We start from the raw sequence: 14,095 nt of genomic DNA on the forward strand, positions 1-14,095 counted from the left end.
GGAAAACTCCAATGCTCCAAGTACACTGTGATCAACGAGCCCCCAGATTACAACCTGCCTGGGTTCAATTTCATTGGCATAGTTTGATAAAAAGCAAAACGATCCATACAGTGTTCTTTCTTTAAATATATATCTTCTAGTGCTCTGTGCAGCCCACTATTAGGGCTTTACACTGATCTGTAAGTATTACATATTTGTAATTATATTATACTATATAATAATAACAGTGTAATTACATAATATCTATTTTAAGTAATCAATTTAGTAATTTTATAGTAATTGAATACTGTGCGTTAAAAGTACAAGACAGCATGTTGTAAATTCATTTTATTAATAAAACAGATAAACACAAGCACAGGAAAGAAACATAGTTTTTATGTTAGCCTGAATTTAATTCACAGCTTTTGACTTAATAATCATAGTAATAGAATAATAATCTCATTATTTGCTCAATTTGTAAGATGTTATAACTTGTATTTTAATGCAATGTATCACTGAATTCAATGCCTGCACTGTGAAAAGTAAGGAGAAACAAGTCAAGACTTCTGTTGCAGCAAAGGCTTTCACCCTATTATGTTTCTTCTTCTTCTCATTAACTCGCCGGATTTGACGAAGCTGTACTGAAGCCAGTGACATCATACATATCTGAAGAACAGACAAAATGCTTACCATCCTAATGCTAAGAGTTTTACTTTTACCTTTTTGTTTTAAATTTTTGCATATGAGTTTTATATAGTCTCGTACAGTCTTAATATATCAGGTATGAGCTGTAAGTCAGAGATAATATTTCAGTGTCAGTATGTGCTTTACTGTGGCTGTAGTGTACTCTGGTGGCTGTTATTATAATGAGCTTTATAGAAACCCATGCAAATTTGCTGTATGTAAATTTGGGGAAACCTGATGATCCATATTACTGTAAATTCAAGAATGTTCCTGTAAGTATTATAAGCAAAAGACTAACATTTGTACTGAGAAGATTGTAAGTCATTGGCTTTGTTATTATATATATATATATATATATAGGTATATATGTTATATATATATATTAGAGCTGCCACAAATGTCTAAACGCAATCAATAATGTTTAATACATAAATTTTTTTTTACCATCATTGCAGAGAGGTTTTCTACATAATTGGGCTTTTTAAAAAGTAATGCGGCCAGAATAACAGAGCTGTTCATCGACTGCAGTTTTTTGAGTTATTTTTATAATGTACAGCGCACCCTAAGTGTATATAGACAACAACATTTTAATAGTAGATTCACTAGCGTGTGCTATATTTGGAATGTAAATTTATATCCGCAGCTTAAGAACTGAAATAATCGCTGAGCTTGTTACTAGAGCTTATGGTGTTAAGGCTTGTAAGCACAGCCACTATAGATTATATGTTATACAATTACATAATTCTGATGGATATGGTCTATGATTTTCTGGAGATTGTATTTTTCATAATAACATGCTAATTTGTACAGCGGCATTAAAAGGCAAAGTACAAATCTCCACGCAGTGTGTTGGAAGTATTTAGATAATCGATTATATATTGCATTTATTAATTCATACATTTACGTTATCAAGATGCAAATAAGAAGGTCTATGCAGCCTGGTAGGTGAATTTTTCTTCAGAATATATTTTGTCATACTATGAGGTTTCAACCATATGGGGAACTTGCAATTAATCATGATTAAGTCCATTACTGTATACATAATCAGTATGTTTTCCTAATTGACTTGTGGGAGTTTTGATGTACTGTACACAAATATAGATTGTTAAATAACTAATATTAGTTAAACAACAGTAAATAAAGCAGTAGACTACATTGTTTCACATACAGGCCTTCTGAAAGAGTGTTTATTTACTGGCAAACAGTCACCTTGTTGCAGAGGCATTTGAGACTAATCACCAGCAACGTGTGATTGGGATAGTCAGCGTTATTAGAAAGAAACGTGTTATTTGCATACAATAACCGTACAAAAGGTTTTAAATAGGGCTGGGGATATATTCACAATATATCTTACAGTGACTCACAGTAGAGACAGCTTTTAACAAGGTAAATTGCTATTTTCTGTAAAGAAGCAGTTAATGACAGAATCGATCAACATCATCACGAATATTCCGCTTAGTTTCATCTGACTTATTGATATACAGCTATATTTTGATGGGACAACACCCACCAGTTCCAATTCACTTTTGGTGAACTTTCTTAACCCCTTTAAAAATTTGAATCGCATTAGAAAAAGCATTTAATTTCAAAGTTAAATTAGGGAGGCCAAAAGTCTTATAAGTTCATATATATATAGCTCTATATATATATATATATATATATATATATATATATATATATATATATATATATATATATACATATATATATATATATATATATATATATATATATATATATATATATGGTATAAACAAATTAAAATAGCTTTTAAGATTGCTCAGTAATCAAGAAGCACTGCAGGACATGACGTATAAAAAGATACAAAAAGTACAACTCGATGCACAGGAGGAAGGGTGGCCATCCCTCCCACCACAGCAGAAGATTCCTGTTTTCCCACCAGACGATTTCTTCCAGACATCCAGTGGTGTAGATGAGCCGATCGCCACCACACCACTCTCTCTTCAACTTCTGGCTCTAGCCACACATAGAGTTGAATACAGTTCATGCATGAATTAAAAACAGTTTATAAGGGAGGTAGAAATACTTTTTAAATGATTTGACTAATTCATTTAAAAATGAGTACAAAGGTAATATTTCTTATGTCCTCCATGCAACTATGTATAAGTATGAAATAAAACATGTTTTGACTGACTTCACTATTAACAGTCTGGTAATGACTTACATTTGTGATGAGGTTCATTATTAACAACATTAGTTAACATTAACCAAGAATTAACTATATTTCTACAGCATTTATTAATCTTAGTTATCACTAATTTATGCATTTACTAATACATCCTAAAATCATGCTACATTGTTAACATTAGTTCATGCACCGTTAGCCAAACATGAAACTAATAAATGAATGATTGTATTTTTAAGAACGTAACAGATCATGTTAGTTAATACATTTGTTAACGTTAACTAATGTTAACAAAGCTGATACCTAAGTGTTACCAATAGTTCAGTATAAATATAAATACAACAAAAAGACTAAAATTCAGTATGCATATTTTCATACCTTAGCTGTCTGTTTTTTTTTCCATCCTGAATATTCCAATAAGTCTAAGCTGCTATATTTTAAAGTAGTATTTTAAAAATTTAACAAAAAAAGAAAAGTGCATAGCATAATAAGAAAAAAATAGTGCTGGAAAACAACTAACCGTGATTAATTTGCACCTGCAAAATAAAAGTTTTTTGTTTAAAATATATGTGTGTCTACTTTGTATTTAGATGTATATGCATGTATATATAAACATTTTTTTAAATATATATATGCATGTGTGTGTTTTTAAGTATACACAGCACACACATATATTATCCACAGGAAAACTTTTATTTTAGCTTTCTTAGAATAATTGCCATTAATTGCTGCCCAGCACTAAGCAAAAAAGTATCAAAAAAAGAAACATTTAAATGTTTCATCAATTAATTGCAGCAACAAATATGCTTCAACATTGCTAATATTTGATTTTGACTATCTGATCCTCATTCTTGAGCCGGTATGCAGGAAAAGGGCACTCCAGCAGGCCTCTTCAGATCTGCTCAGGGGTCTACTGATCAGACATGAAGTAAATGTTTTTGGACCAGTCTAAATAGGAAATCATACACAGCACTTGAACCAAAGGATATAGTAAAATGTAAATGATAAATAAATAATAGTGTAATCTTTGACTCCTCTGCCATGCATTCAACAGTCTTACATACTTACACTACTGTTCAGCAAGAATATATAAACTGATGAAAAGTAACAGTGAGGATATTCATAATGTCACTACTATTAATATAGATGATTCTAGAGAAGCAAATCAGTAGCATTAGATCAAGTAATAAATGCTAATTTTAAAAATGTAAAACCTATTTTAAACTTGTAATAATATGCCTACATTATAAATTCTGTTTTTAACCTTGCACCAGCGTTGGGACTGGTGTATGATAGGTCTCTTATGATTTTGTATGTGTATATATATATATATATATATATATATATATATATATACACATATATACACACATACACACACACACACACACACATTACATATAGAAGAGTAGGTATATATATATATATATATATAATATATATATATATATATATATATATATATATATATATATGTATGAATTATATGTGAATTTCTCATTCACCTTTTTTGTACAAAATCAATCTCAATTTTCTTTTCATGGTCCTGATCATCACGATATGCAGACAATGGCCTTCATCATCAGCTGCTCTGTCCTCCTCTTGAACCTATACCAGCAATATCGAAAGTGGATCATTTTAAACATCGCACAATTTCTCCAAATTAGCCCAAAGTTTGTTCTTGTACTTTGCGAATTCTTTACCTTCTCTGAGAACAGAAGGCCCAAAACAGCGTGCCGTTATTTGAAGAAGCAGAATGACAAACAAAATTCCTACAAACTGGACAAATATGATTTCCCTTGTGAGCATGTGAAAACTAAATTCACACAGGGTATGGGTATGGCAAGGCATATCTGACCATGTTGAGCAGCAAGGAGATGTTGCGCAGAGCTTCAAACAGCCAAAAACGGATGGTGAAAAGGCATGAGAGTATCTAACACGATGATCAACAGAAGAGCTGATCTGCCATCAGCGTGTCCACTGCATCTGTGAAGCAACGGGTAAAGAAAATATAACATAAAATGTACATGAGTAGCTATATATTTTATTACAAAGATACTGATTTAGGCATAATACGGGTATAATGTAATATGCACACATATTTGAATATGTTAAATGTTGTTTAAATATCAGTATTCTTTGGCAACTTTTGGCATAGATTCCAACAGCAATTAGAACAGCACTGAAACACCTTTAACACAACAAAACTCATTAGTCTGAAATGTCTTCAATGCCATATTTCATTCAAATTTATTTCAACAACATACAGTAGGCACAACATTAAATATAATTTTATATGCATATATTTCAAAAAGAAATTGTTCTGTAAGGGTGGATACTTTTGTTTTACTGAGCAGATATTCATCTTCATCACCTTATTAACTTTAGGTCCTATAACATTTTCTTTAGTTCATATAATGTGTTATTTTGAAGGCAAATACACTGATACATATTTTTGAGATCAAGCACTCCAGGTAAATGCCTTTAGATAAAATGCGTGATCTCACTTCAGCTTCAAGCTTTATTCCTTATCTGAATTGGATTCTTCATATTGCACACTCATATATGATATGTAAAAATGTAGATGCTTAAGGCAATTATAAAATAACAAGTGAATGTCACTTAATTCATGCATTAGCTCTACAATTTATTTAGTTAATTCAAGTGAAGGTTCACGTGTGTCCACACTTTATTTATACTTTACTTATAATACTGTTACAAACATATTTGTTTAGATAGAGTCATTTCAAGTGTATAGTCACACAAGTGTCATAAAGAATCAGATTTTAAAAGAATTTTTAAAGAAAGTGTCCCTTTAATGTTAAATATTTGATGCTTTAACCCACTGAGCACGGCGTAATCAAGCTTAAAGGACCAGCTATACTTTTCACTTTTGCTTTTCATCCTATGCAAAAAGAAAAAACACACATAAACGCATATGCTGCTCCATAAATCAGCAGACTACATTTATTACAAGAGAAGAGCTCTTACCCAGAAGATGTAGCAAAACACAAATAACGTGTACTTTACGGCTCTGAAAGACTTTTTGTCCTGGTCTGCATCTTATCTCCGTGTCATTAAAAACAAAGGCGGCTCTCTTATTTTTCTGAGGTAACGTGTGCCTTAGGTTATTCCCCTGTTTCGCCATAACGACGTGTACGAGCTGTTGCTCGCTCAGCGCATTCGAATACCTGTCTGTCTGCGCGTTTCCAGTAAACGTTGTAAAATCAGAAGCTAATATGCACCCGTGTTTATATTTAACGTATATTTCTGGATATGGCGTTTACCAATCATATGGCACATTTAGGCCCGGTTTCACGGACAGGTCTTAAAACAGGATTAGGCCGCATTCAGTTAGGACGTTTGAGAAACTTTCTTCATAAACGTGCCTTCAGGTTAAGCATTACTGCATTACTGGTGTGCATCTTGAGAAAAAACTCAAAACTCTTTATTGTGAGAAACGTGAGGATGGAAAAGACGAAATATTACACGGAGCTGGTGGAATACAAGAAGCAGGGAAAGCTGATATCTGAAGCCAAAATTGTTTAAGAGAAGTAGAACAAATGTCGAATAGACTCTTCTTCCTCTTGGCAGAAAGAGAGCGGAGAAATATAATGGTTAAATTGGCTTAGATACGAGATATTATTAAACAAACATTTATTTGGGCACAGTTCGGATAATTCCAGTCCTGCAGAAACAAAGAGTGACGTAATTATCTAGTGGTTAAAACTGTTGATATCGATTACATAATCAATGGGGCGACAACCAAACTAAAGTTCATTAATGCATTTAAATTCAATTGAGAATGTCATTAAAGGTCGTGCAATTGGTGTCTTTAGCTGTCAGTCATAGGTCCTGATCCTCCCACAGACGCGTCACTAGTCTGACAGTAAGCGGATTGAGTCTGTCCAGTCAGCGAAACTATCCTACAGACTCGCTTCATGTTATCATTCACACGCTTGCGTTTACCTTCATAACGTTACACTTTCCTTTCAAGCCGCGATGTTTACCATATTTGCGAAGATAAGAGACCGCGTCGAGGCTTTTTTGAACGAGAAGAATATAGTCACTGACTGCCTCAATAAAATCGAAGAAAAAACAGGCATCAAGAAACGCTATTTAGCGCTCGGTAAGTCCTGGTTTTATATAAAGCCCGTTTCATGTTTGTAAATTTAATAAAAAGTGCTGTTATCATGCCTTCATCTTAAATTGTGATGTAACAGGTGCTCGTTAGTCGAAGCTGCTTTGATACACACACACACGCACGCGCGCGCGTGAAATAAATAACAAATAGCCTCATTACATCATAAATGAGGAGAAAATAATCTCCCTTTATGAAAAGGACGGAAAAATAGCTTCCGTTTCTGAATAATGAAGTTCCTCAAAGGGAGATTTTGTCTGACGTAACCAATCCGTGACTTTGCCTTCACCCCATCCACATCTAACTCTAGTCTACATTAAAAAAATAGCGCTAATGACTGCATTTGAGATCCAAAAACAGCTACACATGACAGCTAGTTATTTACAGTCATTTTACATGTGACTTTGTTTCTGTTTACACTGTTTTAGAAGGACATTTTATGCATTTCGTCCAACAGGTGCTGCTGGTGTGACCGGAGCCATTTATTATTTGGATACGGTGCTTCTGCTCTGTAATCTGATTGGTTTTGTTTATCCTGCATATTACTCGTGAGTTATGTGCTTTTATTTTAAAACCAAGTTGTTGTAACCTAATAAATCAATTAATGTAATGTTTTGTTTTTGTTTTCATAACTCGAGTATTCAGAATTTGTTCTGTTTACATTTTTTCAGTATCAAAGCAATAGAAAGCCCTGATAAGGAGGATGACACACAATGGCTGACATACTGGGTAATCTACGGCTTCTTCAGCGTGGGTAATTCTTCTCTGATATTTTTCTCCACTGGTTTCCTTTCTACTATGTGTGTAAGGTAGGTAGAACAAGGCGCTGGTTAATATCTGATTTGATCAATGTTATTACCAGCTCCTTTCTTCTGATTGGCACAAAGATTCTGCCTTCCTTTGTCATGGTAAGAGGTCAAGCTCTTTCATCTGTTGGTTTGTCCATATATTTTTATCTGTGACATTCAGTGTTGTTCGAGGCAGTTTCTGCCACTTAATAAAAAAAGAAAAGGTAACTTTGCAACATTTTTTCAACCTTTTTCACCCAGAATTGTTAATTGTTGTATAAACTCGCAATTGCGAGTTATAAAGTCCAATTTTGATGGGGGCGGAACCAGATTTTGCTGAGTTTGATGCGCCCCTAGGCCAACATCGTTGTTGACCTCGAACAACACTGATTAGCCAATCAGATTCAAAGAACCAGTTTATAGTTTTTATAAGTTTAGGCTTACAATAAGAGTTTTGTGCTCGTACATAATTAAATTAGACATTACTCATAAGTAAGGGTAGGTTTAGTGTAGAGATATGGTAATATATTTTGGGATTAAAATGTTGTTCCAGGGTCAACAAAATATGCTGACCTAGAAACACGCCCTGAGAAAATCAGGACGCGCAGCTACAAGTTTACATCTCATATAGAAACAAAAGTCAGAACTGTGAGCAAAATGTCAGAATCGTGTTAATGATGACTAGTTATCCACGTTTTTGTGTGTGTCTTTTTAGTGCTTGTTCCTGTTGTGGTGCATGGCTCCAGTCTCCTGGAACGGTTCTCAAGTTCTGTACAGGCATGTGGTGCGGCCATTTTTCCTGAAGCATGAAGCCAGAGTAGACGAGATGGTCAACAATATAGGAGGGAAGGCCATGTCAGCAGCTGAGAAACGCCACTAGAGAGGGTACGCAACATAAGAGCTGATACAAAACACCAATCTTTCCAGAATGTTTTTAATCTTATTTGACAGTATACTTGATAATCAATTAACTAAATAGTCTGAAGATAAGAAAAGATTAAGATGGACAATTTTGAATGGATATTTGGAACCGACACAATCAGCACCATGACTGATAACATGAAATAATTGTAAAACATCTGAATTGTCAGATTTACATCTAATAAAAGCGTTAGAATATATGATGGATAAAAAAATATACAAAAAATAATATATATATATATATATATATATATATATATATATATATATATATATATATATATATATATACTGTATATATTAGTAGTTTTTATGCCACTGCTCAGATTTCATCACATAACTAATGCTGATTAATGATAATGATTAATGCTGTTCAAGGAGGTCTCAGAGATTACAGCAAGCAGACAAATAACAAGGTTGCACTCCAAATATAGGTAAACAAACCGATTTAGACAGATCAATTTTTCACCTAGATAATTTACAACTGTTATGAAAGCAAATGCTTGAGAATGCATGTAAACATACCTTTTATGGCTCCCATGATTTTTTAATTTCTTTGCTATTCATTTATTTATTTAAAAACTTCAGTCTAATTAAATTGATAAAACTTTAATATTTAATTTTCATGTTTTTAGAATAATATAATATAATTAGCGCTGTCAAATTGCATCTGGATAAATGTTTTTGTTTGCATATAATATGTACATGTGCTGCATTGGTTAATTATGTAAAAATATAAATATATTTTTATATTAAACGTATTTATTTATAATATAAATTAAATTAATGTAAATGCAGAAATGTAAATACATGTAAACTGCTTCAAAATATATGCTGAATGTGTATATATATATATATATATAATTGGATACAATTATTTGTGATTAATAGTTTGACAGCACTAAATACAGTATAATGTAATATAATATATACAATTATTTTACAACAAAAATGCTGCATTCTTATTTTTGGCAAAAGATGTGGCACAAGATAAAGTTAGTTCTAGTTCTATGTTTGATGTTAAAACATGGATGAAAAACATTTGGGATTTACTTTCATTTTTATTTATCTATAGATTTTTATTTGGGCTGCTTACATTATAAAAGTAGCCCAAAAAACTGTCCTGGTGTGCAGGAAAACTGCAACCCTGACACACTGCAAAATGATCTATTTAAATATAAAATAAGCAGATTGACGTTAGCTTATTATTTGTGTGTGTGTATATATATATATATATATATATATATATATATATATATATATATATATATATATATATATATATATATACATATATATATATATATATATGTTATACATATATATATATATATATATATATATATATATATATTATGTTATGATTTGTTTTGTCCATCATTTGCAGTTCTTCAGACTCTGGTGAGAAACCGGACTATAGGCCCATCCGAGCCTGAAGTCAGAAGACTGCCCAGTTCTGCTCCTGTACGTCATCATAGAGCTATTAACCCCATATTTGACAAGTAAATACGATTTCCTGTTCTATGATTTTCTCCAAATGAATCCCTCTCTCTGCTGCTGTCTTTTCTTGCATGTGTCTGACTCTAGACTGAACCCACTGTTGATTAAAGGTAAGTTTTCAATGTGTGTATGGGGCATTTATCAAGGTTTTATTGTTTTTATTTTAATGTTTAAACATTTTCTTTTTTTTTCTACATGCAGAAATACAGGTGGCTAACGTGATCTGAGGATGACACCAACTTGCAAAAGATTCAACATCCTGTTGAAGACATAAATTCAGACATGACAGCAGTATCATGTGGTCTCATTGTAAAGACAGAATCGATGCCTGATTTACACAAAGCCATAGTCAGGAGTGAAGCTTTAGACTTTTTAGTTTAATAACATGGTTTCTTTATTTTTACCATTAATATAAATTTGTTCAAATTGTTAAACGTCTTCTTCAGCAAACATAGCAAAACGGAAATGTACTTTAGGGAATTCAACAGGCACTGTGTTTTTATTTGCTTATTGAAGTAATTTATTGTATTGATTGCATCTGTCAGGGATTTTGTAATCTTATTATTATAATAAAAATGTATCACACAACAATAAATTTTTTATACAACATTTGAAAAGATACTTTCTTGTAGAATTTTTTTCTCGTACATCATCTGCTTAAATCATGAAACTAAATTAAATATATGTAACTATTGAGTTTTTGCAAATGTGCAATAGAAAGCATTTTTGTCACCATACTCACGTTTTTGTTTACCAAGATACACAATATAGTGAAATGATAATAATAATAAAATAATAATGGATAATAAAAATAATAGCTATTGTGAAATTTATTTATTAAGAATTATTTATTTATTTAGTAAATATAAATAAATTGTACATCATTCAATCATACTAACCTGTAAGATCGTCGATTATATATAATTTTTACCATTTATTTCTTGTGAGATTGTAGTGATTTTGTACGTATGTGTAAACTGACCTCAGCCCGTGCTCTCGTTTTTCTGCATGTTACGAATGTTGTTTTTCCGAGTCTAAAGATGGCGACAGACATCACAAAGATCACCGTTGAAATCGACGAATCACACTGTGACGTGTCAGCCGTGGCGCTCGTAGTAAACAGTCTACATGTGAAATGTAGTCAGTCGTTACCTACCGTTAGTTTAGTTTGTTTGCCGTGCACAGTTTGTCCACCAACATGGAGCACTTATAAACGTAACGTCCTTGTTTAAAATTGGAGCTGGCGCGTCTCCAGTCAGGATGAATTTTGGTTCCAAAAGCAAGAAGCGGATGGTGCTGCCATCCAGACCGGATCCGCCGACCGTGGAGCAGATCATGGAGGACGTGAACCGAGCCTGTCCTAGTGATCCGGTGTTCACCGTTTCACACGATTCTGCCGAAGGTACCGTTACCGGACAGACGACGATATCTCAACACTTAAACACCCGCTCTATTAGAAAACTAATACAAAATATCCATCATGGTTGATATCCTCCGAAACTAACAAGAAAACAGAACAAAACAGTCGTTTCAATTCATAATCCTTTATTAACGAATCACATGATAATAATAATAACAACAACAACATGAAATGGGCACATTTTAAAATAGTTACTTTTCTCTTGAGATACCTTCCTATTCCTTCCAGCCATTACAGAACCGCAAGTTATTATTTATTTAATGTCAATCTCTGATATATAACAGGGAGCATATAGAGAATGTTTTGCCTTCATGCAAATTATGCATTTCTCTAATGATGATTGTTCACCTTGTCATGTTAATCCCATAAGAATGATATTTGAATCCTGAAGTTGTCTGTTTTTTTTTTAAACCCATGTCTTTGCCACTTGCCACTTACCTTTTTTATTGTTGTTATTATTGTTTAATTAGTTATTACGTTTATTATTTAATCTTGCAGGCCAACATTTTTGCTACTGCTAGCAGTGTCGGACATGGATGTGGCTGCACCTTTGCGTGCATAATGGTAATATTTGGCCTTGACTTTTCAGATCTGAAAGCCAATTCCAATAGCAGTGAAGTGGAGAAGAGATACCTGCAGAGCAGACGCTACATAGAGCTACATGAGCGATTGCAAGAGGAACGCGGCAGTCTCACGCGGCGGAGAGACGAGCTGCGTGCGGCCGGGGAGTCTCTAGAGCACAGTGTGATGGAGGTCAAGAGGAGCGCTCTGTGACAACTCGCTCTGTAGCTTTTGAATTTGAGATTTGCTCATTCTGCTGATGATTGAGCATAACACCTAATTTCAATGGAAGAGCCTTGCTAAGCTGCTGGTAGCATTTAAGTTCAGTGTCATCGTACAATGTGCCACTTGGACACTTTTGACATTTTCAATTTATGTTTGTGATATTCCTGACTGATTTGTTTTATGATAAATCTACTTGCTCAATGTTAATGTGTTGTGTGTGTTTGATAAGTGCAGTTCATTCCATAAGTTGTCCAGTTTTAATGCATTTATCATTTTTTGATGTACAGTAATTACAATTTCACAATCCAAGCTTTTTTGATTTTACTGATGATTGTAATAGTTCAGGGTTATGGTACAACCTTTTAAATATATTGGCTTTACATATATTCATCACTGTGACACAGCAGTAAAGATAAATAGCCTGTTTAAGGGACTAATTACCTAAATGCAAAAATTTTACATTATAAAGATCTCACAGCTTTTTTGCATTGGTTGTCAAGCTGTGGTCCATAATTGGCTGGTAAAAGACTCAAATCAGTAGCACTGAGTCTGAATAAAAAACTGAATTAACTGATTGTGCTAAGTCTGACAGTGTTTCTGTTGTCTCACTTAACATTTAAAAACCTTTTAGTTACTGAACCTAAATCTCAGTTAGGTTTATGAATTCAAGGCAGCAAAAAAAAAAAACACATTGGCAAACCGATGGCTTAGTAAAAGCAGCATTTTATGATATATAATGTTACCTAAAGATAATTTAAACACACTAGTAAAAATTAGTAGTAGGTGGTTTCTCTCAGATTTGGGGTGATAGGTGGTCTGAAACTTATGATGAAAGTTTAATATAAAAATATAAAAAAGGAAGCTGTGTTAACTATTGCAGTTAGGGCTGCCAAATCTCCAATCCGCAGGAATTGGGCTTTTGAATTGTTGCCCCGATAACTTCTATTTTACTAAAATGATTGAATTTAAATATTTCCAGTTCTAACAGCTAACATAAACTGTTAGATATTGTGTTTTGTGAAAGAGGAGCACTGAAAGACTTGTGTTTATGATTATTATATAGTGGTTTTCATTTAGAAAATGTTTTTTGAGCATAACAGTAAATGTAAAATATGTATATGTACATATATGGGATTTTAAATTTTGTTAGTTGGGATAGGGTCAGTAGACTAGTTTGTTCTGTTTTGATTGGCCGTTGGACTAGCGTTGTTACACAGACCTGGCAACCCTAAAGATAGTCTGAAGGCATGTACTATTTGAATAAATTACTTCCACTCCAGAAAAAGTAAGGACACAGGTTTTATGAGAATGTTTATTTGAGGACACCTAACCCTTGGCCACAACTGTTTAACTGTTAGTCTATACCACATTCTTTCAAACAACATTCTCAACCCAATTCATGCTTTGACAAAGACCTCTCAAATATGCATAAAATGTTTCCTTTATGTCAATTTGAATTTAACATTGCATCATATTGCTTTATCCTGACCACCACTGGTAAGGGCCCTTATAACACTGAGCTCTGTTACTGGTCAATTTCAATATTCTCAGAGAAAGTCTTTAATTTGAGAACACCAGTTGCAGGGGGCACTATAAAGGGGGTAGGACAATTCTAGGGCCCACCGATGGATGCTGTCCAGGGCCCAGAAACCATAATAAATGTAGTTCTCTGTATCATTTCTCAGAATTTGTGGGATCAATGACTTTATTGTAAGAGAGAATGCATATTT

At 33.2% G+C, this 14,095-nt stretch overlaps 1 protein-coding gene and 1 pseudogene across 1 annotated transcript; both read left to right on the forward strand.

Annotated features, from left to right (window-relative positions):
* The first annotated feature begins 6,694 nt into the window (after positions 1–6,694).
* LOC122354260 lies at positions 6,695–10,476 on the forward strand (annotated as a pseudogene).
* A 778-nt stretch (positions 10,477–11,254) lies between these two features.
* On the forward strand, positions 11,255–12,940 carry LOC122354262 (UPF0449 protein C19orf25 homolog). The gene is made up of 2 exons (XM_043252415.1): positions 11,255–11,561; positions 12,169–12,940. Exons 1-2 carry the CDS (start codon positions 11,420–11,422, stop codon positions 12,351–12,353), a joined length of 327 nt encoding a protein of 108 aa, XP_043108350.1. The 5' UTR covers positions 11,255–11,419; the 3' UTR covers positions 12,354–12,940.
* The last annotated feature ends 1,155 nt before the right edge of the window (positions 12,941–14,095 follow it).

Source organism: Puntigrus tetrazona, chromosome 11 (genome assembly GCF_018831695.1).
Source record: "Puntigrus tetrazona isolate hp1 chromosome 11, ASM1883169v1, whole genome shotgun sequence".
Classification (NCBI taxonomy): domain Eukaryota; kingdom Metazoa; phylum Chordata; class Actinopteri; order Cypriniformes; family Cyprinidae; genus Puntigrus; species Puntigrus tetrazona.